Source organism: Vidua macroura, chromosome 1, assembly GCF_024509145.1.
Source record: "Vidua macroura isolate BioBank_ID:100142 chromosome 1, ASM2450914v1, whole genome shotgun sequence".
In the NCBI taxonomy this organism is placed as follows: Eukaryota; Metazoa; Chordata; class Aves; order Passeriformes; family Viduidae; genus Vidua; species Vidua macroura.
In genome coordinates, this window is record NC_071571.1 from 52,063,677 (window position 1) to 52,091,343 (window position 27,667).

The following is a 27,667-nucleotide window of genomic DNA, read 5'->3' on the forward strand; positions in this document are numbered from 1 at the left end:
CAGCTGTTAAGTGCCATCAAGTCTTTCAAAACTTTAATTCAGGGTCTCCCTACTTAGAAAGGGTTAGAACTTCAAGATTACTTAGGCGTCAGATGCACTTTGACACTGTCCACTGAAGCTCAAACCAGGTGCAACCTTTCCTGTTCCACTGACAGGAAGTCAGAAGAAACTAATTCTCAGTCTCTCTTTAGTGTTCTTGCCTGGGACATGGAAGAATTAAGACTTGATGAGTATTTCAAATCAAACACCTTCCACAGGAAAAAGTGAGGCTCACTCATGGTAAGTCACAACTGTGGTTGTCACATCCTCTGGAAATGAGAGGGGGATGGGACTGGGTTCTCTGCTCCACCTCACCCAGGGGAGGGTCTGGTCTCAGAGGAGTACCCCACTAGAAGACAGAGGATGCCCTCTTTTCCTCTTTCCTCACCTTTCTCAGAATTAGCTGCCTATACTTGGTCAGCCTCCAAACTCCAAAATCATCCTTTCAATCTGAAATTAGGTCCATCACCTGTTTGATGGCTTGTGAAGGTTGATATACTAAACCCCTCTCCAGGACCTACTCCTAGCAAGTTGAGCTGGGTATTAATTTGGCAGCCTAATTCACCCCAGATTGCTTTAGATAATTGATCCATTGAAGGAAATTCCAGTTTGTGAAAAGGCACCTACCTGCTGGGTAACTCTAGTATCTTATTTGGAGCAAGGAGTAAGCCACTTCAAGGGCACTGATTTTTGAAGCTAGTTGTGACATGTTGCATTGTTATTGTTTACGGCCAAGACTGAGCAATGGTGGTGGGATTCTGTTTCCTTTTATACAGATGGTCTGATAATTACTGCTGTCTTCCTTCTCAATACAAACCGTGCACTTACGTTCTTGCAATGAACTACATCTGCAAACAGGCCCTTCCTGTGGCTGCTCACTGCAAAAGTGAGCCCTGGAGTGAATCCAGATCTCTGTTTGTGTACAGTGCCAGCTATTCAAAGTGCCTGGAAGGATGCAAAACTATTACACTGCCTCCCCTCTCCCTCCTCCTTGCTGGCTTCAAATCAAATGGAAGGATAAATCAGCATCTATATTACTTCCCTAAGCACACACCTGCTGACACTTCATGCAGCTGTAATTGCAATGAAAAGCTAAGTGTACCATCAGGAAAGCCAACTTAATTAACAGCAGTAAACACAACAGGATGTGGAGCACAGACAATAGCCACCATCATGCAACACACGCAGTGTCTGGTTTGGGGTGGTTTCCCAGCCTCTTGGACACAAGTTGATGGAAGAAGTGCCCTCTGAGCTGAGTAACAGCAAGAGATAAACATTTTTTTAATGTTTTCATCTGGGACATTTTGCAGGTTCTTGATAATACACAGAATTATTATGGACTGACCACAAAGAATATAAGGACTCACATTCAAAACCGAGATGAGTATGGCTGTGTGATAAATACAACAAAACTTAATTAGCAAAGTAAGAAAAACATGTGGAAATGCACAAAAAATTTATTTCAAAACCTATGAAAAACCACAAACTTAATATATTCCTCATTCTTCTCTACAGTAAGAAAAATAAATTACTCTTCCCATGCAGGGCAAGAACATGTCTTAAAATGAAGAATATTAGCAAATATTCATTTTTAGGTTTCCATTAGTGTTCTTATAGTAATTCTAAATGAAAAATTAAACAGATTTCATCAACACAAATGTGTACATGTGCAGTTGTCTGCTGTATGCAGTAAACTGGTTTCCATGGCCGAAATATACTAGCCTAAAAATATAGCACTTCCACCTGCTTTCAACATTAATTCAGGTCCTGCTTTGGATAAGAATTAGAAGATAATAAGATGCCAGTCCTCTCTGTTCTGTTCCTCACATAATTACCAACAGCAATGCTTAACACTTCCTTTCAGAGAAAATGTTCATGTTTCTTTCTGGAGGTCTTTCACCTAGTAGCATACCTTTGAGAAGTCAAGACCTACCTAAGACAAGGAACCCAGGGCAGAACTCAGATGCAAAAAGTCAGTATTTAGGAGATAGAAGATGATACAGGGTACCAAGGAGGCATTTAGAAATCATAACATATACAAGTAGGTGTGATGTTAAAAAAGCCAAACCTCACTTACAACTAGTAGTTGGAAGGGACACCAAGTCCAGCAAGAAGAGCTTCCACCACTACAATGGCAGTGGAAGCAATCTGTGGACAAACCAGAGAGCGGGAGATGTCATTTACCCCAGCTTCAGCATGGCTTTCCACACTGTCTCCCTCAACATTCTCATAACCAAGTGCACACCTTACAGCCTGGAGAGGTAGGCAGCCTGTGTTAAAAACCAAACAGAAACACCATGGTGAAGCTCAGAGGGCAGGGGATAATGGGTGCCCCTCCCTATGGGTAAGTCTTTCGCTGACCCAGTGGCACCAGCCATGCATATCTATTGCTGTGGACACATGCCTACCACTCATACTCAAAAACAATCCTGCTGTTTTATAAATATGCCATGAAGCATGGCAAGGCGAGGATTAGAAACCCGCATCTGGAATTCATCACCTCATTAAAAGCCCCAGTATGATGGTAGCTAACAACTGAAGGAAAAATAAACAGAAAAGACCTACGGGATTGATCACTCATACCAGGAAATATACTTCACCCTGCAGTGAGAGGGACATTCACAATCATTCCAATCAAACAACTACTCATCAGAAAACATAAGGAAGCTTTCCCTCTCCTATTCATGCCCAGTTTAGAAATGGAAAAATAACTGGCGTATCTTAAGTGCTACTGGCATCTGCCTATAGGGAAGGGGGTTTTGCAATCTAATACATTCTCTATGTTACTATTCACATCATTGCCATGGAATAAAAGTACCTTGACTGTTTCTTCTGCCAACCATCAGCACATCTGAGATAAGGCTGAGCTGGCTTACTTAAGTGAGAGTGGGATAAGGATACTTCTAGAGCATCAGTCAAGTCTCTTGAGACAGCTTTAAATTCTGAATCACTTTCGGTGCATCCACACAAGGAGACATATGATCTAATTCTTTAAGCAAACTCAGGAACAACTTGGCTCCCTGGTTTTCCAATGACTAATTCCTTTCTCTGCTTTATATTTGCTTACTTATTTTTCTAAGTCATATTAAAAAAACATTTTGCTGAAGTAGTAGAAAAGTATCTAACAGACAACAGTCTCTGGTGACTCAGGCAACAAGGACACGGAGAAACGGTTGGATGGGTTAGGGAAATAAGTTAAGCGTAGTCTTGGAAATTGTCTGTATTAAGGACAGAAGCCCAGCCCATGTCTCTCAAATTCTTGGTAAGCTTTCCATGTTCACTTCTGGTCTGAAATAAGCTGTACCTTACTCCCACAGGAGAGGGAAAAGATTTTGGAAAATTATCAATTTCTCAGTCTAGCCTTAAGAAATGGAATTACATTTGGAAGAAACATGCTTGAATTAAACTAAAGCTTCTTGATTATATATGAAGGATAGAATAATTATTTCCATTGGAAAACATTATTTTTAAAAACACTAATACCATTAAATAATTGGACAGAAAGATGTATCATTAGTTCTCGAACTGTGATCTTCAACCTTTGCCCTAGCTGTTAAGATGGAAAGCATAAAAGACAAGTTTTAAGAAAGTTTTGAACAATATCTCTAACAGATTTTTCTTTTTAAAATTATTATACTGGAAGGCGGACTGAATAAAAAAAACTAAAAAAAACTTAAGCTCCAAAAGAGAAACTGTCATACAATTGCAAGTTTTATCCACCGAAATCTAGCTGAATTTCCAGAACACATCTTTTGGCACACTGTTCCTCTGGCTTAGCAGACACATTCTTATCTGTCTTTGGATGGCTGAAGTAGAGCCTTTACAGGAAAGATTAACTCAGCTATCTTGCCTTTAAACTTCCGAGAAAAGCAAACCACCACTTTATATGACAGTCCACCAGATTTCTATTACTCTGGGTAATTTAAAGAGAGGCAGGCACCTTCTAGGAGGATGTGCCTACCCAGAAGCAATAAGGCGTGTAGATGGGTCAGTTCAGGGATATCTTGGTCCCCAAGCATGCCACACTGCATTTGTGAACAGAAACAGTACTTGGCATTTCTGAGCTGACATGGCAACCTTTTCATTATAATACCAACTGTCTCCATGAGAGATGTGACAAAGTGCCAGCATGGGACTGAAATCACAGGAAAATCATTAAAAAGGACTGCATTGCTGGGTTTCCTAAGTCTCCAATGATAGTCTTGAGATGAAAGGAGAGACTACATATATTAACTGGGGAGAAAAAAGTTTGTTCACAAAATCAGTGATAGAAGCAAATGGAATCTACTGCAAAGTCCTTTAAATATAAATCTAAATATATCTGCTTCGTATGGACTGTTGCTACAGAAATGGTAAGATAAAATAAAACCAGTTTCACTACAGCACATCCCAGATCTAGATTTGTACAAAGGAGGCACTCTCAGGACAAAGTTATGTATTATGCCTTTAGATAATTTAACATGTAACCATATGCTGATGGAGACTATGCTATTCATGCCTCCTCCCCCACAATATGCAAAATACTCCCTTCCTCCCATTTCACCAGCGTTTGCCAAAAACTACACCAAGCTGATTCAACACTGACTTGAATGTGCTAAAATGAACAACTTTCCGTGGGATTAGCAAATTGAATTAATTCAGCGAAGGGCCAAATAAGTGCTGAAGCAATGGGACTTTGTCCTATGATACTGAGATTGGAGTTGTGCCTCTCCTCCACCATATAGGTGTGAAAAGACAGCACAGGTAGGAAGCGGCTGGGGACCCTAGACAACAGAAATGCAAAAGTAACAAAGTAGAACAGCCCAGGCACTGCAGACCTGCACAACCTTCCTATTGCTTTGATGCATGCCCCCTTTAACCCTACTGGGCTCCTGTGAACTCAAATACCCTCTCCGCACTCCTTTCCTTATTCCTTCACTTGTCACACATAGTATCTGTCCTCTGAGCTTTACTATCCTCAAATCCTTATCATCTTTCCCTAGTGTTTCTTCTTGCCCACTTAAACTCATAATCACAATATTAGCATTAACATGACACTCATCACTATCAGGACAATTGCTGAGCACACACATCCTGCCCCTTCCCCCTTCCTTCTTCCATTTATTTGCACTATTCAGGAGAGTTGCAACCATGACGCTTTCATGCAATGACTTGGATAACATGGTGCTGCAGTAACTACCTCAAAACACATGATTACTAGTGACAGTCTTCTGATAGACTTTACAGTGTCAATATACAACAGGATTTTTTAATAGCCCTTTCTTTTGCAGGAATCTGTATGTACACAAAGGGTCTGAACCAATACCCAATCTCCAAGTAGCCACCCCTTTGTATTGCCAAGGGAGACAAATGCTATCTGTGAAAGCATGTGGGCAGAAACGCAAGTAAAACACCAAGGTGATGATGAATAACACACTCCTAAATGTCAAGGTACAGTGGGATTTTTGTAATTTTGTGACATCCCAGCTTTTTTCCCACATTGCAGAAAAGCAAAATAAAATGTAGGTGGAACCAAAGTCCTGTTGTTATTAGCATGCAAAGAAAATGAACTTATTTAAATTCCTCCATCTGTTTTAGCCAACCATTTATGAGTAATTCTCAACATTTCAGTCACCTGAAAAAAAGACAGTGAGTGCTAGGCACAAACATTTCCTAAGCAGTTAATATCCAGGGTCACAGATGATTAAACCATGGTGTTTCATTCCTTCTGTGAGCTTTGTTTTGCAACTGGCTTCCTGGCTGCTTTTTGTCTCTAGCATTTCTCTCCTGCTTCTGGCAGATGAAGTGGAGGTGGAAAAGAAAAGGGAGGGAAGTTCTTGGGTAGCGTAAGGATTACAGTAATTTCCAATCCTTCAGCAAGAAGGAGCTTGCTCAGGGAACAGATAACCTAATGCTCTTCCACCCCACATTATTTTTTTTTCTTTTTTAACTTATGTTTACAGTTGTTTGCAATTATAAAGTTACACAACCAAGGTACAAAGTTTACCACATTTATCTCCTTTCTGCCCTCAAACCCACATTGAATGTACCTCCCATCCACATATTTCCTCCGCTTTTTTTGTCGTTGCTGTGGGCAATATGAAACAGAAAACTGCAATTAGAGAGATCCTCAGTCATATACCTACAGGTCACTGACATTTGGTTCATACCCAAGCTTGATGTGAATGTAGATGTCACTCATCAAAAGGACAGTTATGCCATGGATAACAAACAAATCATCTCAACTCTCTAAATTAAACAACAGTATTAGCATAGGGACTAAATTACTTTCAAAGCATTCTTGGTATTCTGTCTGATTACCTGTCCTTGTTCAAAACAAAGGGAGAACTGTCTTCACACTGGTCTATTTATATTTCTTTTCAGTGTTCTGAAATAAGAGCTGTTCAAGTACTTGAGTTTTGTTTTCAGTTGGAAAGGTCATCTGGGGTGCATGGCAAAAGGAATCTGTACATTTTATTTAATAAGGAAAAAGGGAAAGAGATGGGTTACAGGGAAGGAGGAAAATGAAAGTTTACTGCATCTTCATTTTTGAATTTGCAAAAGTCTCAGATGAGTTATAGAAAAAGTATAATTAGCAAACGAGTAATAGTCTAAGAACCTACAGAATCTAATTCTCTTTTCAAAAAGAAAAGCAATCACTACTTACATATAATATGTAGGATATAATCCTTCAAAGTACCAGCAATGCTTTTTGGCCTCTGTACACTACAAAGAAAGAAAAATATGGTATTAATATTTACATAGAAAGATTCACAGTTATAAACACAAGCTTAGAGTATTTATAAATACTGTGACTCGGAGTTAGGAAAGGTTTATATTCCCAAAGATTTCCCAATCCAGATATGCACAGCAAGTGGGAAGTCAGTTCACTTAAATGGCAGCGTGTCCTGCCAGGATTCAGACCCCTCACACAGGGCTTTGTCTGTGGGGCCCCACCAGCTTCCCACAGTTCCTGAACAAAGTCAGTACCCAGGATCCAGCTGCGTGCATTCCCTGGCTGAGCTGCTGCCTTAATACTACGGACAACTTAAGAGCCCATGGTGGTTTTAGCCCCTTATGTGACATCCAAGGCACAAGCAATTTGATGATACTACACAGTAAATTCAACAGTTATAGGGAATTATTCATCTTTCTGGAAGTGTGTAACATGCAGAGCCAGGCTCAGGAAGAAGCATAATGGAGAACCATCTATCCCATCTCCTCTTCCTACAGCTTGGAAATGTCTTAAGTGTTCATTAAATAGCAGGGAAAGGAAACTGAAGCACAGGGGTATTGTTCTCTTTTGCAGATTGCCCATGTATCCCTGCAAAAAGATGGGGATAAGCATTTCCTCAGCATGTGTGCGCCAGCGACGTGAGAAGTGCTCATCCTTACGGGTACTGCCAGAGCACAGGCGGCAGCTTGGAACAATAGTGGCCCCTAATAAAGAAAACCAGATGTCAAGCTCAAACTCTACACAATGCACAAAATACTTCTGCGTATCCCACTGACATCAGTAGCACAAAATGCCAACTTCACTGCAGACACAGTTCCAGCAGCTCCTCTGCAAGCTGTATTATGCCATCACACATGGGCAGGGCATTGTGGGACGCCCACTGCAGAGCAGTGAGGAATATCTGGGGTTTTAGCAACAATTCCCTCTGCTGCTCACACCTGACACCTGACAACAGGGAGCCCTTGGCACACTGCCAGAGTTTGGATCATTCTTCATGTTCACTTGGCAGCTCACCTTTAAATAATAGCTCATTTAAGTTTATTAGCCTTCCCAAATCCCAGAATACTAAATGAATCCAGTTAAGACAAAGACAAATCGGTTTTAGATCCTTGAGTCTCACTCTTCATGAATAAAAAAGGCTGCAAACTCTTTAATGAGTGTCTGATGAGCTAAATCACAGACAGATCAATTACAGCCTGTGAAGACAAACTGCTATGGATTAAATTGTTAAGAGTGGTACAGGAGATTAGAGGAAGAGGAGAAGATGCTCTTGATGCATGTGATGAAGCCTTTTTCCAGTAACACAACAGCTCACACCAGTCTTCGAGATGCACAAGCTTTAGCTTATGCTGGAAGGACCAGTCCTCTTTCCCTAGGATAAACACAGCAGAAACCTTGTTCCCCTCTCAAACTGATGCCACAGTCCAGGCAGTATATTCAGGAGTACTCCTTAGCTTCTACTGAAGCAAGTGGTGTTCAAAGATCCATCTCTGCATTTACCCTATTCCCTCTTTGTCCCCCTCCTTCAAACCTTCCAACTTTTTAACCCTTCCTTCCAAATATTTTCACCACCTGGCTGTTTCCTTTTACTCTAAAATTAGAAACATGTCAAGTTTCTCTCCATAACACCATGCAAACCTACATGCATTGAAAAACCCAGCAGGCATGCTGCCAAGTCACCGAAAAATATTTTGGCTCTTCACCTTTGAAGGCTGTAGATCAGCAGACGTTGGCTAAAATCCCAGTGTCTGCAGGTCAACCCCCTGGGAAGCCTCATTTCAGAGTACAGCTTGGGTTGGTGCTGCCATTAAATGTTTTTCCTTCCTGCTTCTCAGCCAGTATGAGTTACCACGTACCTCAACAGCCTTGAAGCCTTTTGTCAGTCTCAAACATTTTAACTGATGTTTTCCCAGAAATGTTTCTGAGCACGTGGAGCCTGCATACCCTTTGTAAGTGTAAAGCAGGCATTTATATTCAGTACTCTCCCCCCATATTTTAATCTGCTTTACAAGTTCTAAAATGAATTGGGAAGATTCCACCTTCCAACATCTCCTTAACTGTAGGATTTCTGTTTCTGCCTCTATATAATTCTCTTTCAGACAGCCAATATGCCTACTGCTGTCACAAGAAAGGCTCCAGCCTGGGAAAGTTCCTTCCAGCTTACAGGGCTTAGATACCTGCTCTAAACATCCTTTGGTGTCCAGATTTAGTTTTAAACTGGCCCTGGAAGAGCAGGAACCAATCGCAGTTCTGCCTTTTTTTAATCTCATGGTGCTATGAATACTGCATGGCAGTTATTCAGCTCTCCTACATGGGAATCGGGAAAAAAAAATCAAGTGGACCTCAAATGTGAGCAGCAGAGCCAAATCTGATCCACATGACATGTCAGACAGATTTACACGCACAAGGGCAAACTGCTGAGCTCCCTGCTCACTTAAACTCCCACCCATCTCCATGGCAACTTTATTCCAGCAAAGCCTGATACAAAGCAGGCGGCTACTAACCACCCTCTCTGCTGCTGGTTAGCAGACTCCGCAGGAATTCGCTGCTGAGAATAAGTCAAGAATGTCACTGCCGCTAAAGATTTGAGTGTCTTTAGCACTCAGGCACCAGAGAGATGAACAGGGGTCAGGGTACAGATTATCTTTTCCCACCCCACATACAGCCTCTGAAGAAGGCTGTGATAATCTGCCACTTGCCAAGATCCAAATTATTCTTCTGAGCGGCACTGGCCTCAATAGCTAAGCTGGTGGAGAGCCACACAAGAGTAAGAGGAGACATATGCCATTGGCATCAGGCTCTCAGCCTTTGGAGAGCCATGTCCTTGTAGCTGTTTGAGACTATTAAATCCTCAAGAAACCACAGCTGGCAGGAACTCGCCGCAGCCCACAAACCAGACGCAAAGGGAAGATCAGTCATATTGCCGCAATACAATAGGACCTCACACATCAGGATGGGTGCCCACTCCGCCAGCTCCCATATGAAGACAGGCTGTATCTCAGACTTTCTAACAAGCATTCATTAATGTATTTAAAAAGTCATTTACCCATTCACTAATAGCCAAAACAGTATATCTACGGTTTTATAACTAAGATTAGATACAGCCCTACTGGTGCTTGCAGCTTTTCTAGGGAAAGGACTCTGAACATTTCTCTTATAAAATTCTCCCTTCTATGCCCTTTAAGAATTTGGCACAGCTATAAAATATAAATATAAAAGTACATTAATTCTTAAAACAAATTATGCTGGTCTAATTATGTGTGCATATGTAATCTTTAGAGAATTAATGGTATGTGAATTAGCCAGATGCTTGAATACATTCTTTAAGTTTGCAAAGAAAAGGAGAGAAAGAGAAAAAACACAAGACTTGGTTTTTTGTTCATCTGATTTTAAATAAATCAGCATCTGTCTTGTAGCCTGCTTTCTCTGCAAGACTGTAGCAATGTGAATTGCAAGCTGTCCTTTTCTGTGGCCTCTAAATTATTTCAGATTTCCTTTAAAAAAGGACACCTGCTTCCTGCCACAGATTGATATTGCAAATGTTCCAGCTGCTAGCAAGAACAATGAGAAATAGAAGTTACTAAAGCATTATCCAAAGACTGGTTTTGATCACACCATAAAATACAGAAAACAAAATGCATATGTATGCACATGGCGTGGGAGATGCTAGAGCAGGCAGCCTGCTCACTGAATGTCGGGTGGTACTCCACCAATAGGCTTTGCAGGATTTGCAGAAATACTATCTCTAGCAGGAATATCCTCCACATTGCACGTCATTATCTCTCAGTCCACAGGACAACAAAAAGAAAATAGATCTGATCAATTAATTACTCTTTGTAATCACAGCCAGTGCATTCAGTGGAGGTTTGGAAATTAATAACAAAAAAGTAAAGCAAATAAAGCCCCATATGCATATTTCAGCATGAGTACAGTCCACTTCTGTTATGGGTACCAATGGAAAAAGCAGCCTGCTGAGGACAGCCATGCCTGTGGAGGGCAGATGGAGGGAAATTGCTATCTGTATGCTGAAGGGACATCCAGAGCGAATTTGTGACATCTGCTCAAAGCCAGATTCTGTAGGAGGCTGTTATCAGCCACAAGGCCAATGAAAATCTATCATTTATCAGCAACTGAGTGTGAGCCTTTCTTTTCCATTATGTATTACAGTTATAAGAATCCAAGGTAGATTCAGAAGAACAAAAACAGGTATTTAACAGTGACCTGCCATACTGATACGATTGAAATGGCTCCTGGTATTCTGGGGTGAGCTGCTTAGTGGCTGTAACCTCCCACTTAGCTGGGTATATGTTATACATTATTAGGGTTCAAGATGATCCACATGCCGGTCCTGTGGCTACTGCCTCTGAGGCTCTGCTCAGATTAATACACAGATGAACAGGAAGAAAGAGCTAGAAGTATCTTTGACAAGTATAATGCTAGAAGTATCTTATTGTTTCTAAGCATCACACAATCTTATTCCAACACAGAGCCAGAACTCTGTCTTCCATACTGCTGGATCAAACTAAAAACTGAGAAAATGGAAACACCTTTCTCACCATATGGCTCCACTGCATCTGAGAAACAACTGTCTATACCTGCTGCCTCTCTTACAGAAGGCCATTTGCAAAATTCCCTGGTTTTATTGGTCACTGCACGTGGCAAACACTTGATGAAGCCCAGACAAAATGAAGATAAAGTCTATGGCACAACTCCAGACTAAATAAGCAGTTCCAGAAGGCACATTATTGGCTACGAATCACAATGTTTTATGGGATCTGACCTTTAAAACTGCATCAGTTTTCAGAACACTATCCCTTTCAGTGCCTAGACAAGAGCTGGAAGCATTATGAGATACAAGCTGGGCTGTATCAGAAGAACTTCTGTGTGCTGAAAGTTTGAAAGACTATTATGTGCAGACACAAGAATATGAGGCATCCTGTTCTTTTATTGCCAAGAAAAGGGCAAACTATCCATTAAAGTAAGAGACACCGTATCCTGAATCTGGAAAGTGCAGCCTAAGGGTGAAAACAGTTTGCTAGAGAATGCACACTTTGTTTAGCTTTGCCTGAATCTATCAAAATTCATCCCTACTTCTTCCCTGGTGATGCTAACAGCTGAGGGTGAATGTTGCCCATCTGCAAAACTATTCCAAGACACTGAGCTAGCAAGCCATGTTACCAGTGATTTCAGCATACACCCTTGTTGCAAAAGACAGGAGCAACTTTTACTAAAACTCAGGATTATGTTAAGGTATTTTTCTTTAATGAAGTAATTAGAACACATCAGGAAGCTCTTGTATAAAAGGATGCCAATTCTTTATCAAGCTTTCCCTCCCATTTAACAGTAAACAGAACAAAACTATTTCTGCTATACATCTCTTTCACCAATGCCAAGATTACAAGTCATATAATTCACAGTATAAATAATGATTTTTATATATTTCATAAGGAAATTAAATGGCTTTGGTTAAATTTTTTTTTGGTTAAGACAATTGCTTTTAGTTAGACTTTTTGTCTGTTCTCTAAGAAAGAAGGGAATATTTCTGATAATAGGATTCGTAAAAGAAACAACTTTTCCACCTGGAATTAATCAGTGTGTCTTTTTCAACAGCAAAAAATTTCATCACAAGCATCTAATTTTTATTACTTCTTGTGCTGTTCAGAGCACATGTATTAATTATCATATTTTTATTTAGAATTAATGTGGGTTTAGCATTAGATAGCTTCCCATCACAAAGCATTATTTTACATTTAGATCTATTAACCTTTCCCACTGAGGAAATACAAATATCCCTTGTGTGCCATTTCACCATTTCATTTCGGGAACCTGACTCACCTGACTCATCTATTTGTTTAATTTTCTTTTTTTTTTTTTTCCCATTATACAGCAAATTACAAATGTGCTTCAGTCCCAGAACAATACAATTTCAATTTAATATAATTCCTTTATCCATATACAAGGGGAAAAAAAAGAAGAAACAAAAGGCAAAGCAAGGCACCCTTATTTTTCAGAGCCCAAGCCAGGGAGGGTGCGGGGCCGGCACTCAGCACCGCGGACAGCGTCCTCCCTCCCTGCAGTGCCCCGGTGCTGCTGCACCTGCCCCACAGCCCAACCGAGGCGATAAATCACCGATACAAAACCTCACCCACACACATCACCTCACCCAGCTCTCAGCTCTCTCTCCGTTCTCACCTACACCTGCTAACAGTAGCCATGCTTACTAATTATCTCTTCGCATGTGTGAGTACTTGCATGAGAAATTAATAAGCACAACTACCATAGAATCACAGAAGGTCGCAACTTGGAAGGGCCCCATAAAAATCATTCAGCCCAGGTCCCTGTTCCTCACAGGACTACCTAACATAACACCATATGGCTGAGAGCTTCTTGAACTCTGACAGGCTTGGTGCCACAACCACTTCCCTGGATAGGCTGTTTCAGCAATCTTCTCAGCGAGGAGCCTTTTCCTAACGCCCAGCCTGAACTTCCACTAATGCAACTTCATTCCATCCCCTCACGTCTTACCGCTGTCACCAGAGAGAGACTAGCACCTCCCCATCCACTACCCCTCTTGAGGAAGTTATAGACTTCCATGAGATCACCCCTCAGCCTTCTTTTCTCCACATTCCACCAAACCAGTGATCCCAGCTGCCTCTCATCACATCTTGCCCTCAAGGTTTTTCACCACCTCAGTCACCCTCCTCATGACGCTCTCCAATAATTTTATGTTCTTCTAATATTGTGGCACCCAAAACTGCACATGGGACTCCAGATGGAGCCACACCTTTCAATGCAGTGAGGAGCAGGATATGGGACCAGCTTCCCTGGACCAGCTGGCAATGCTGAGCTTGATGCATCCAGGACACAGCTGGCCCTTTTGGCTTCCAGGACATACTGCTGACTCATATCCAACTTCACATCAACCCAAACCACCATCAGACTGCCTTGGACAGAACAGTTGTACTCAATCTTTCTCAAACTGTTTGGAAAGCATAGTTATAACAGTTGTCATAGTTGTGTGAAATAGCCAGTTCAGTTCTACATCAGAATGTCAAACCAGATGCTTACACAAGTGCCAAGAGAGCCTCGATATCGGAGAAGCTTAGGACTTGCTTTACCTTCTTTCTTTCATTTCTACACCCATGAATGCAGCAATAATTGCACAAATATAAAAGGTGGGGAGAGGGGGCATGTAAACCTTCCTGGTGGAGTCGACCTTACAATGGAAGTTCTAATGTTAGACCTGCAAGAAAGCATGAGCCATGCCACATCTGAAGGCATTTTCACCCAAGAAAAGCAAAACAGACTCAACATTCCAATGGAGTCTTCACTGGGGGTAGTTTCAGACATTTTAGTTCCAACTTCAAGGAAACAGATGTAACATTTTCCCAACTCCACTTGCAGAAATTGATCCATTCCAAATGGTACTGGGCAGGTTCCACAGCTCCAAAATTGAATATAGCTTCTGCGATTACTCTTTTTCCTTTTATATGTGCATGAAAAATAAAACCAAGGTTATTATTATTTGCATTCTTTAACTACAGAACAAATAACATCATAAAACAACCTATAAAGTAGGGTGCATGGGAGGAAGGGATCATTTGTCAGGAATTGAAAGGAAGACCATGCCAAGAGTGAGGACTCTTCCACCTTCAGTCTCTTTAAAAAATAAACAAACCTAAATGAAATTTTTCATATAAAATGATTTGGTGATACAATGGCTCTTTACTTTTATGGCTCTAATGAACACCATGAACACAGACACCAAACCAGCTTTCCTTTGACTAAGAGCTGGAAGCTTGGTTCATCTGCAGCCTCGACCCTGAATGGGCACTTCCTGCTGGCAAGAACTGATGCTATTTAGAGTACTACTAAGGGAAAAGTCTAGTTTTAGGTTTCCCCAGTTTTTATCTAAAACTACGCTAATCCATGCTGAGCAGGCATGTTTCCTACATGCATTTTGTTCTTCCACTTTACCATCCCAAGAACGAAAACAACCCTTAAATTACCTAGTACTAAAATCCTCAGGGGTTGTCTTTCATCTACCAAGCCAATAAAACCAAAGCAAAGAAAGACTGAGCAAAAGAAGATGAATTCAGACTCAATTTTCTTAGTCGTCTGCAGTGTAGACAAGATCGAGGCACTTAAGAGCACTGCACTACAGATGCTGGTTAGTTAAGTTATGACAGCCCTTCAAAGGATGCAGGAAAATAATTTCTTGAATGATCCCTAGGACATAGGGCAGCTGCTTTGGGAGTTCCCAGGCTCTGCTCTGTTGACGTTATGCAGCCCCCATGTGCTCATTTGTTCCACAGAGAGAGACAGCACAAGCTGAGAGAACAGAGTGCAGCTGCATAATCATGGAAACTCTTGCTCCCCTCCCTAATACCCTTATTTTTCATTCTTGACATTTAATCCAGGGATGTACACCTTCCTCAGATCCTTCTTATGAGGAGTTATTGGAAAACAAAACATTTTTTTTAATATAACTAAGACTCTTATTTTTTCGGTTTTCTGAGGTATTTATTCCAAAACTGCAAATACTGGATCAAAATGCTTTGTGCTTAGAAGTCCTGAAAACATCTGTAACACTGAAGACAGCAAATCCTCAGCTCAAAAAAAAAAAAAAAAGATGCAGAGTCCATAAGCAATCACACACCCAGTGGTGCAGGGAACAAAAGAAATCAATAATAATGAAATATTATCTAAGTGCTGTTCCTGTAACCTGGAAGGAAAGAAATGCCACAGCAAGTTCTCACCTTGAAGAGGTTATTCTAGAACCCCATCATGTTTCGTGCTAGATTGTTTTTAGGAGCATCTGTTAATTTTAAATCAGATTACACACGTCATGTATATATTAAATTAGTAAGCATTTGAACACAGTGGAGATTAAAGAGGTTACCTTGGAAACATTCTGATATTTGAAAAGCAGTTTCTAAAAAACCCTAGCAAGTGAGAATCCAGGTACTTCTTTGAGAAGCATCTGCTTGAATGCTTTGTTAGGGGAAGCTTCCTACTTAGCCAAATCCCACCTGCGTAACAGTGAAGTCAATTATTATTACCTACACACTTACAATAACAGCCATCATTACTGTGCCCTTCACATCCTCACAAGGCCAGTCAGTCTCTCAAGGGAAAAGCAACCATGTATAATTGATTGTACAGGTCCAAACTGGTTTAATGACCATACTGGGACTGGAGAAACAGTTCTAAAGGAAACTTTAGTTAATTCGTTCCAGCTACAATAGACTAACTACCTTGCAGTAAATGTTGAAACTCAGATAGTAACACAGCAAAGGCAGGCATGGTCTGGTCTGCAAGGTTGGCTCATCAAACAGGGCTGTCATACAATTATCTCCATGTCACAGTCCAGACACCCATTTGCTCTGGGACTCAGTTACTGGAACAAGGGGAGGAGTTTATGGGCTTGGGTTCATCCAGGCTAATAATCACATTTTTCTATTCCTGCACACAGTCTCTTAAAGTTCCTATCGATCAGCAGCAAATACATCTCTGTCTCAAGTCAAAACCCTCCTCACAGGAAGAAACAGCAGAAGAGTTGACTGAATGTAATTTGTATTTGTCTAACAAGCCAGTTCAAGCTTTTTGGGAGATGCTGTGTTGTGGCTTTTACGCAGACACTCACCAGGTAGACTGAAACATCAATGCCTTTTAATTTAAAATAAGAAGCTAAATGGACTCCTATTCAGACAGTCCAATACACTACCTTAGCAATAGCATATGATTATTAAATTCCAGTGAGACAAATCTAACACCTGTACCTCAGAACTACTTATTTGACCAGGAAGAAATACTAAGCATTTGTCCTTGGGGTATTTCCTGTTAAAGGACTAAAATAGCAAACAAAGAGATAACCCTTTCAGGCAAGTAACAATGCCTACTGATGGCAAAGCATTCTTCCAAATGAAGTAACTTCCGACATAAGACCTTAATAGTTGCTTTTCTTTTATTAGGAACCTGAATGTACCTAAACAATAATCTACAATGTCTGTCCATTTTCTGTCCAAGAGACTGTACAATTTCAACATAAACCATTAAGAAAGTGACAAATCTCTTCATTTAAACCAAAAGCACACAAGCTTCGGTATTTTTCTAAATGGATCATTTCCTTGCTTTGAGTTATCACTTGAGTTTTATCACACTCAAAATAGCTCCCTGGAAGAAGAAGAAGAAAAAAATATATTCTTTAAGATGACTGTTTAGAAAGAGATACTGGATATACATAACCAGACAAATTCACACAACCTCTTTGGTTATGTATAGAAGCCACAACTTGGCTCTCACTTCCTTTCACCCCTCAAACCACTCACTTCACAACTTGATGAAGGACATGCAGGATGTAGGTAGCTTTTTAAATGCCTCCTCTCACTATTAATCAGTGCATGCCCCTCATTCAAACATCTGTCCATATACATGGATTTTTCTGGGACACCACCAAGCTTTCAGCTTCCATTAATAACAGTTAAAATGCAAATGTCCTAGTTATCACTGCTGGACCTCTTGCTACCACCCTTGTGGTCTTTGGTTCATGTGATGTTTTTCTTTTTTCCAGCTTGCAGATGATAGATCATATTTATGTGTTGGGAAGTTACTTGAAAAGACATTAAAAAATTTTGGGATGCTGCAGTGAACTCTGCTCTTTACTTTGACACAGACAACACAGACATCAAAAACCTTTTTACTAAGGTTATTTCCTCCCAAGACATATCTGAGGTTACCTCAGGGATGTTCTGCAACTGAGAAGTGCAAGAGTAAGATGAGGCATAAATGAAACATTGGCTCTTCTTTAACACATGGCCTGCACTCCAAAAAAGCTCAAGATCCTTGCCTGGAGGTATTGCTATGGATGGATAATAGCATGAGATATGACCATAAATGTTTAATTTATAAACCTAGCAGCTAGAAAATTATTCAGCTAGACTGAAAGTGCTGAGGATTTTAATAGTGCCTGCCCACACTAAGAGATGGAAATAGCACCAAGAGCTCAGAGACGAGCACAGACACACTTGCATATTTTGGTCAGTGTTGATAAAGTTGCATAAACTGAACTTGTGGAGAAAATTTAATCTCTGTGCATGTAGTGGGCAATTCCAGAGATTTCAAGGGCATTGCTTTTGCTTTCACAGGATATGGCTTGGCTTGCTGCCCCTCTCTTCACAGGCCTGCCAGTTGCTCTTCCAAGTGTTGGGTTCATCTCAGAGGGGAAACAGCACTGCAGTACAAAGGCATTAATGATCCTACATTTCTCCAGGGCAATTGTGCTCAGGCAAAGGAGCCTTTATACTGTAACTACAAATGCAAACTCATGGATGAGAGAAAGAAGGAAAGAATAGGAGCGGCAGGGCAGAGAAGTGAGGAAGACAATGACGTGCCCAAGAAAACCAGAAAAATATGAAGTGGAATAAAACCTAGGGCTAACTGGAATAAATGGCATTGACTCTGAGCCACAGCCAAGCCTTCTTCCCAGCATGTTTTCCAGTAGGAGTCAGAGGAGAGAAACCAACAGGGTAGCAGCCAAAGTAATCACAGAGGTAGTCCCTGAATTACTGGTGACTATATAGGAATGACAGCATCTTGCAAAGGTACTGATGAAGGGACAACTCCACTGGCTTTGTCATTTTTATACTACAGACCTGGTGCACCTCTCCTCCATGCAAGGCAGCAGTTCCAATTTTTCACCTACAACCAAGTTTTGTACCTTGAGCCCTTTCTGACACAAAAGCATGACACCATGAATTAGCTACAGCTTCTCGTGCAAGCCCAGGGAAGAAATCTTAAGAAATCCTTTTTTTTTTGTAGTGTGCTTAGTCTAATTTGGGAAAGGAAAAGCCTAGCACCTCACCATTGAGAGGTTGCTTGCCTTTGGCTCACGCTTGCTATTGTTGTTTTTCAATGAGAAGATAAAAACTTCTAATAGCTTAGATGCAAGGATGCTAACCCATGCCACTTTCATCTAAAGTAGCAGAAATTTTCACCAGTTTAGAGACTTCCAAATCAGACACCAGATACTGAATAAAGGCTCAGTCCTTCAAATATGTCAATAGGGCTCCATATACAAAGAAGACTCTTCTTTCTATTCACAGTGGACCCATGATAGGACCCAGGTTTAGGTCTCCCTTAAAATTTTAAGTTACTGAATATGAACAGCAAACCATCACCTTTATTAATTTCCGCTCAAATCCAGAAATATACCAACCCATATTCAACACTTTAAAAAGAATGCCTATAAATTCCTATAGTGGTATGCAGTTTTCTAAAATGATGTCCAGACCAATGAAAAGATCTCTGGCCATGAGTTAGGTCACATAACCAGAGCAAAGAATTGGACCACCTCTCTCTTCAGTTAAAGGGAAAAAATACATTCTTGCTAAATTGCTTTTCAAATAAAGAAACAATACACTTCTACCTGTTTCCTACAGTTGCTCTAAGGAGCATTTTCTTGAACTTTCAGAAAGGATAAGGCTCTGCCTTGTCATTCCTGACACATGATCATGAGACTTATGGGAAGAAATTCAAGCCACTGGACTCTTAAAGGATACTTAAGAAATCCTGTTTAACAATCATCCTCTAAAGCTTTCCTAGCTTGACTTCAGGGCCTCATCCAAAGACTACCAAACGGAGTGGCTGTTGGGGATTGAGGCTTATATTTCTGACTAGGAGCATAAAACATAAATAAATCGAAAACTGTTTGCTGCCAGCAGTCTTTTCAAAAGGCTAAGACAGATGCTATTAGTAGCAGGACTTTTAAAGGAGAGGCCTGACTGTGGAAAGTGCCAATTACCTCACCATGCACTAAGGTGCGACGAAAGTTCTCAGAAATTCATACCAGCAACCACACTAAGGGGCCCACACAACACCGAGAAAACTGCTAGGCAACCCTTGGTACTATTTGTTTTATGGATGCTTTTGTTAGGCACTGCCTTTTTTTAGTTAAAAACAAAAAATCAGCCTCTTGGGGGATCTATTTTCCTTTCCTCTTCTGACTTCAGCACAAACACACTAGAAAAATTAGAGCCACAGTACAAATAAAAATAGCTGAAAAACTGCAGCTGTTGTTAATTTCCAAAGTATTCAATGTTGCCTGTTTAATGATGGAACAATATGCTCCAGTTTCAGTCCTGGCACAAGGCTATCTGAGCAGCAGGCAGATATTTTAGCTCATATGAATGCCAAAGGCAAGTCAATGACTACAGCAAGTAGAGAAATGGAAGGAGGACAACACGATATAAACCACTGGATGTCCACACCAAACATTTTCTCCAGCTTTTTGTTTCTCATTTAATGCTATTAGTTGACTCCCCAGCTAGACAGACCAGGCTTGCAGACTTACAAGCATGCTTAGCAGGAAAAAAATGTGTCTAATAAAAATTCATGAAGTGGAGAACATTTTTACAGCTGAAGAGCTGATTTTTCTGTTTTAAGTATAGGGTGTTTCTGGTGCGAAATTATTTACACAGGGAAGTTTTGCTCACTTATCTCCCTGAATAAACCAACTTGTCTATGGTCTAGATGAGTGGATTTCCCAAATTTCATACAGAACAAAGCAATAAAGTACTTGGTATTTGTAGAAGAAAAGATATTAAACAAAACATGCCTCTTAAGCTTGGCAAGGAGAATCTAAATACTAAAACCACTTTTGAAACACTGAAGTCAGATGCAGCAGAAATGCTTTCTTAGTTACACTTCTTGGAGCTCTGCTAAGCATCTTCTCATGCATACCCACTCACAAACCCAACTGAGCAGAATTAGCAAAGAGTCAATGCCTATAAATTCACACACAACAGCCACAAGGAGCAATGAAGTACAAAAGAAAAATTAAGACTTTATGTATAGGATTAACATTCAAAGGCTCAGAAGTGACAAGGAAATTGGGAAATGGCTGATTATTCCTGGAAATACAGAGTTTCCATCTTGTTGGGCCTCATTCCCATGCAAAAAGGCACAGTCAGAGGTCATAAAGCCAGAGTATTTAGGAATTAGTATCTAGTGAAAAAAAAAAATTCTCTTCTTGTTAAGGGCTCATTGACAGAGCAAAGATTTAAAACATGGTAAGTTACAGTTTTAAAGAGAGGGAAAACAGAAATTTTAATGTAAGTCAAAGCTTGTAATATTGCCAAGAGCCCTCTATTATGCTCAGCTATGGTTTTCATCTACTCAGGGGAAGAAAAAAAAGGCCCCAACAATTCAGCCTTGGCCCAACGATCGCAAAAAGCAAAGGCTCAGTCCAACACTCAACAGATCAGAGACTTCGGTTCAGGTAGCTCTATATAAATAAACTGCCCAGTGAATGTGACTGAAGTGGGGAAGAAAATGGCCTGGTTGGGTTGAAAAGCAGACATAAATAATAGTTTCACACGTAGTCCCATGCTTTCCTGCAGGTACAGAATGGGATTAGCTTAAATCCCGTTTAAAAAGGCAATTGACAGTGCAGAAGTGGCAAAGCCATCATTGCTGAGCACCTGAATGCAGGTGGAGCAGGCACCCAGGGCCAACAGCACTGTGCTCCTGCCCTCAGCCCAAGGGTGGAGAAGAGCAACCAGTTGGATTTGGTGGAGTCTTCTGCAAAGGGACAAAGCAATGGTAAGAGCTATGGAGAGAGCTTGGTGTCCAGCTGCTCCCCAGGTTTTTGAGCTCTCCCTGACTTCATCCTGCACATAGAAAGTGTCCTTCCTGATCCCTTCCCCCTGCTGTTTAACAGAGCAAAGCCATATGCCTCTGGTGCCTACAGAGACAGCAGTAACACAGTTGAACTCGTTATTCACATTAGATACTTGTTCTGGCCATCCACAGCTCAGTCCCTGCACGTATGGCTGCTCCCGTGACAGATGATATTTGCACATAATAGGTCACATCACAGGACAGTAAATGTATCAAGGCATACAGGCACCTATCCAGCCAGGTACAGACCTGCCAGGATATAGTCCCCAGTCATAAAAGACAGAGCCTTCATTGTTTGAAGCAGGAGTGGCTGCTACTCAGAGGTCCCTGATAGGGATCATTCACTGTACATTCTCTGAGAAGGTATCAGCTTCCTGACATATTTTATTTTCTCTATAAAGACAGAAACTAGATAACACAAGTGATTTTATTCAGCTTTTAAATCTAATCTTAAAGCTACCAACAGAGTGAGCAACTACTTGGCCACAGAGAAATTGCAAAACTAGATAAAACTAGAGAAGAAAGGGAAACTGAGGAAACCTCCAGAAACAGAGAATCACACATGTGGCACTGCAGCAATGCTCATGCACACTCTGCAACATGAAGGTTATGTGTGGAATGGGTGAAACAAGACCCTGTTCATCACTGAGCCCCAACAAACCACTTAATACAGAAGGTTTGGAGGGAGAACTTAGCTGGCATTACACCAATATGAACATGCACAAGTAGTGCTTGTATGACAGTTTGGAAACCTAGGGACCAGAAGATGTGCTTCACACTTCAAGCCTAGTCCAGCTAGAAGCTTTCAGTGACATTTCAGGGTTTGCAATTACATCACCAGGTAACTACTAAAGGGCTAACTGTGTTTTCTTTTGAGTAATAGGAGAAGCGGTAGGAAAAAAAAACAGGAAAGAAAACACACTTCACTGTACATTTTGCAGGGGAAAAGCCAAAATGAAACCCTACATCCAGAAAGACTAGGTCTGTGAGGTGATTTGATGACCCTTTCCAGGCACATCCATATAGACTGCTCTTAGAGCAGTACAACATCCATTTAAACAAAAAAGAAAAGAAAGAAAACATCATCAGGAGAAATCCTTCACTTTGAAACTGAAATCAGCAGGGCTTTGCAGAGATATACTGCTGAAACCCTTTACATGTTTTTGTGTTGACTTTCCATAACTGTTCAAAGAGAGTGAAACATCAAACTTTTTTGTCTGCAACCATCAGACTACAAAGCTCCCTGCTCAAGCAATCATAACCCCTTGACTCTAGCAGATGATCTTGGCAATGGAAAGGAAGTTCACCAATGTGAGAATGACAACTAAATGGCAAAAATTACTAAAAATAACAAACTCACAATGCACCAAGACACTAAGGATGATCATTTGGAAATTCTTGTTCTATTTCAAATCAGCTCTGCAAATTTAAGTCTAGCTATCACAGTAAAGGCATTCTTAATGGGTTAGAAACATCTGCTTTAAACCAGAACAAATATCAGGAGACTGGAAACAAGAGGACAAACATTCTTCAAAGTATAACAGCTTTGAAAAAATACTAGGATCCGTCAAAAGAAGCAAGAAGAGAAGCACATGATACCAGGACACCAGATTGTGAACTCTCAGATTGCTGCCAATGACACTGATGAATACAAATGAATCAAAGAATAATTAAATTTTAAAAATGTATATATGCAACTACATCCATCTATATGACTGTGAGTTATGCTACAGGGACAGTGAAACAAATCCTAAGAGAGAAACAAGATCTGGGCAAGCAAGAAAGGTGATGATGCTGTGCTGTTCACCCACTTCTGCAAAATCAAAAAGATGGAAAGGAAAAGTCCATAAAAACTTAATAAGTGCTCCTCAGGGTTACAGGGGCACAGAAAGAAGCCTCAGTTCCCTTATTAGACTTAATGCACAACTACTAGAACACAGCACATAACAGAGAGATATTCATATTTTCTGAGCTCTATTTTAGGAAAATTTAACCCTCCCTCTTATCCTCTCACTGTCCCTGAGGTCATCTATATCCCTCTTCCAGCATCTGTCTTGTTCTAGGTGATACTACATTTTAAAATTGCTTCAGTTGACTAGATGTTGTGGGGAGCACCCATACTCAGTGTACATCTTAGGAAAGTTGGAAGTGCTGAGAGCTTTTCCTGAAAAAGAATGATCATGACATCTTTAAATTCAGCAAGTAAAATTAAAAAGGCGGAGTTTTTGTTTTCAGCTTTAAAGAAAGAAAACAAAGGAAGAGACCCCAAAGAGGGGACCAAAGCTCTCAGAATCTTGTATTGCTTTTGCAGAGGCCTCAGGCAAAGCCTAAACATAAAGCAGCCAGAAAAGGAGTGTCAGCAGAGCAGAGGTCTTCTGACCTACCCATCTGTGAGGTTTACCATTCAACGGAAAGTACCAGGGTGCAGCCACCCTCACAGGCAGCTATGTCTGAAACCAGACCACTGTCTGCCCATGCAGGTACCCAAACGTGAGCAGTGCTTTTGTTTATCTGGCACAGCAAAACACCAGAGGATAATATATAAGCAGATGGTACTAGTTTATATCTCTTGAGGGCTGGTAGGTAGTTTTACAAATTCTGCATACTTTGAAATACACAGTACAACAACTGTATAGGTATCCTTCAAGGCACACTTAACAAACCTTAGGTGAATAGAAGGCTCACAGGATTTTTGTTGTTGAAGATGTTGCTCAGTACAGAAGGCTCCATGTGTTTGGTCCCATGAGATGCTCCTTTTCCCAACCCCTACAACCAGTGAGTTACCAACTCACTGGTTACCAACCAGTGAGGTAACCATAGGCATTCTAGCAGAGACATCCTAAGGCTCCTTTGGGCCTTGTGGGCACACTCCTGCTCTCCAAAGCCAACATACCATACCTGGCACATGAGGTATAGTGTTGCAAATACATAATCTGCTAGCATTGCAGGGAGAGAGCTTAGGGGGTGGTCAGATGAATCAGGCTCATGCATAAAATGCAAAACCTGGCAGATCTCTGTGCATGCAAGCTAACTGAGAAAGCTCCTCTGATGCCTAAGCAGCTGCCAGCATTGCTGGAAACACTGCAAAGGTTATTTACAGAAGACAAAGGCAGAATGTAAAACAAATTATGAGAAAGTGCCGACTTTTCAAACTCAAACAAAGTGCTCACAGCAGCCAGTGTGCATATGAGTGGGTCTCTGGATTCACTGGCATTTGGTTGACTTCAGAGCGAATTCTTGGATTTGTTACTGCAGTTTTCCTTTGTCAAGAGCCAGTAATATTGTTTTGCTAATGGTTTATGCAGGAGTACTGGAACCAACAGCTAGCACACTGGTTGCTTTTATTGGTCTATTAAAATGAAAATAAGCTGATACTAAAGCTTTTATAATAATTTAGGTTACTTCATTATGAGTTTAGGGCAGAAAAGTAACCAATGGTGTGTTATACAACTGAGCAGGCAAAGTACATCTGCCTCACTCTCTAAAGGAGAAATCCATAAGGACTGAAGGAAAAATCAACAGTGGGAAATTTGGTTCTCCAGAGTTTCTGCTGATAGACAGCTGCTTGCTGTACTTAGCACCACAGGAAAAAAAAAATAAAAGGGAAATAAATTCACCAGAAATAGAGTTTGACAGAAAGTATGCCAGGATGACTGATATTGCACATTTATCATTGACTGCATCCAGAAGCCCATATCAGGAACCAGGACATGGCTGTACAATCACTACACAGAAAAGGAATAGGGACTATCAAAGTATAAAACTAAAGACACAACAGAAAGCAAGATGCAAAGAGAGGGTAAAAGCAAACAATGAAGCAATATTTCTTGTCCTGACAGCAACTGGTCTCAATATAGCCACTTAACTGCTGCCATGTTTTGCATTCATGGCAGGGAGTCCATGGCAGAACCTGCAGATAAACAAGGGAGGAAAGTGCAGGTGTTTACTGAAAGCCTTTCCCAGTGTTTGGTAAAAAGGCAGGATGAAGGAGGTTATCAAGAATTTCACAGATTTATTTGGCTGGATTTAGGAAGAAAACACTAGGAACAGGACAATAACACAAAGATGCAAAAAGTCTAGTTTGGACTACCTATTTATGTTTTCATCCACGCAGGAGCAAAGCAAGACCATCTTGCAGCATCATGAATATCAGAACATCATGAGCATCAGATGTATCAAGAAATCTCACACCAGTTTTCTTTGCAAACAACCAAGCTAAACACTACGGTTTGTGTCCCTGTGTTTCCGCAAGTCTTCCTTGGAGTGTAGAGTCAAAAAATACCATATACTCACAGTAATTGCATTAGCCTTGCAAGCCTACAAATATTTTTATTTGGGATTTCAATCTCAACAAGTTACTGCTCGCATTCCTACAAGAATAACAAATTTTATTTTTTAATTTTTATTTTTTTTTTACATTCCATCTACACTGACAGGTTTGCCACTTGATGTTCTGGCCCCACATAAACAGAACTTTATTTTACCATCAGGCTGTCACATAATAATTTCTCCTTTTATTTAAGCTCTATTAAGTGACATTCTTGAATTTGTAGAACAATTTTGAAGAAACCTAGGAATTAAGAGAGTTGGTGGTAAAATATTATTTTTCATTCATAACAAAACAAAAAGAGTATGTGTACCCATGGTTCAAATTCTCAGAAGAATTTCGAGCTGTGACTGAACCAATATTACCGTGCTTGAATCTCACATGCCATTCATTCAACTAGCTCAAGTCTAAGGAACAGCATTAAGCCACTCTTCATTGACATGACATAGAAAGCACCAACTCTAAGTATCAGATGTGCTTAAAACTGCCCTTCTCAAAAAAAAAAATTATTAGCCATATATCAGCGAAATGTAGTAACACTAAAATGTACAAAGACCTATGTGAACGTGGCTGCATGCATTTGAATTGAAAAAGAAAGGGCAAATCAGAGAAGCAATATGTCTCTGAGAAAGCAGCACCCAAAGTCCTTATGGTTTTCCATGAGGAACATTAAAATCATGGGCATATGATTTATTGAAAAACCTCTGTGTTGATGAACAAACTTACTATAGGCCTGCACCTGGAGTTCACCAGAAAAAAAAAGCAACCAACCCACCAGGTAAGATCCCTAGCAGTTGAACTTTGACTTGCAGTATTTAATGTAAAACACACTCAAGCATTAGGTGCTAACAGCCCAACTATGTAATCTGACTGCTACAACACAGAAGAAAGCATACAATCCAGTTCCTTCACCAGCAGTTTGAGCCCAGACATCCAAATTAATATTCAAAAGGATCAATCAATTTTCTTTATTTACAGACATATTGAAATGGATGAAAATGACATGCATATCAATGCTAACAATCTGCAGATAATTTTCAGTTCCCCCTGCATCTCACCACTTTGACCAAAGTGGCACTATTAGGATGACAGGGTTAAATAAGGAAGGCAAAATGCAGGGCAGAATTTGTTTTGAGGATTTTCCATTAATCTCTGACTCTCCATATACATCCACAAATGGTCAAATTTGCCTACCATTTCAAGGGCAGACCACAATTAAGAGACGTCAACAGCTTGGAAGTCCCAACTTCATCTCGTGGCCTATGTCTTGGCATGGGTGCCTTTGCCCTCTCTTAGTCCAGCTGTGGTACTAACAGATGTTTGTGATATACCATAAAGGCATCAATGGCTCAGAAAATCCAACAAGCACCAAGTATCAAATTGTATTCCCTCAACAACACAGGCTAAAAGATAGAAAAGAAGACCAACATCCCATCCTGACCCCCCCCCCCAAACTCCCACACACACCCCACCTCAAACATAACAAAACAAATTCTACTTTCTCTCCTTTGTCTACAACAAAGTTTCATAGGATACGAAACTGAGCCTCTTTATATGAAAAACTACTCAGATCACTGGAAGAGGACCCAGAACAGATATTGACCAAGCTGTTTGCTACACTACTGGAAGACACCACCACAGCAGTGGCAGGACAGCTATATGAAACAAAACTTAATCCTAAATAATAGCTACAAATCACGTAATAAAATCTCCATTATGTAATACAGCTCTAAAGAGCCAGCTGTGATGATGAGCAGCCTTTATGCTCATGCTGCAGAAGGGCTGAGCGTTGGCTGCAGAAGCAGGACGTGTATTCCAACTGTCTTCTGACAGCTGCACTTACCCACACTCCTTCAGGCGAAAATCTGTCCATCTCCTCCTACAGGTACACTCCAGCAAGCCTCTGA

At 40.6% G+C, this 27,667-nt stretch overlaps 1 protein-coding gene across 2 annotated transcripts in view; it reads right to left on the reverse strand.

Annotated features, from left to right (window-relative positions):
• VOPP1 (VOPP1 WW domain binding protein) overlaps positions 1-27,667 on the reverse strand; it is a 62,488-nt gene that overhangs the window by 12,108 nt on the left and 22,713 nt on the right. For both annotated transcript variants that reach the window (XM_053995501.1, XM_053995492.1), the window contains exon 2: positions 6,686-6,744. In XM_053995501.1, coding sequence (XP_053851476.1) covers positions 6,686-6,744 — 59 coding nt within the window. The remainder of the gene's footprint in view (positions 1-6,685; positions 6,745-27,667) is intronic.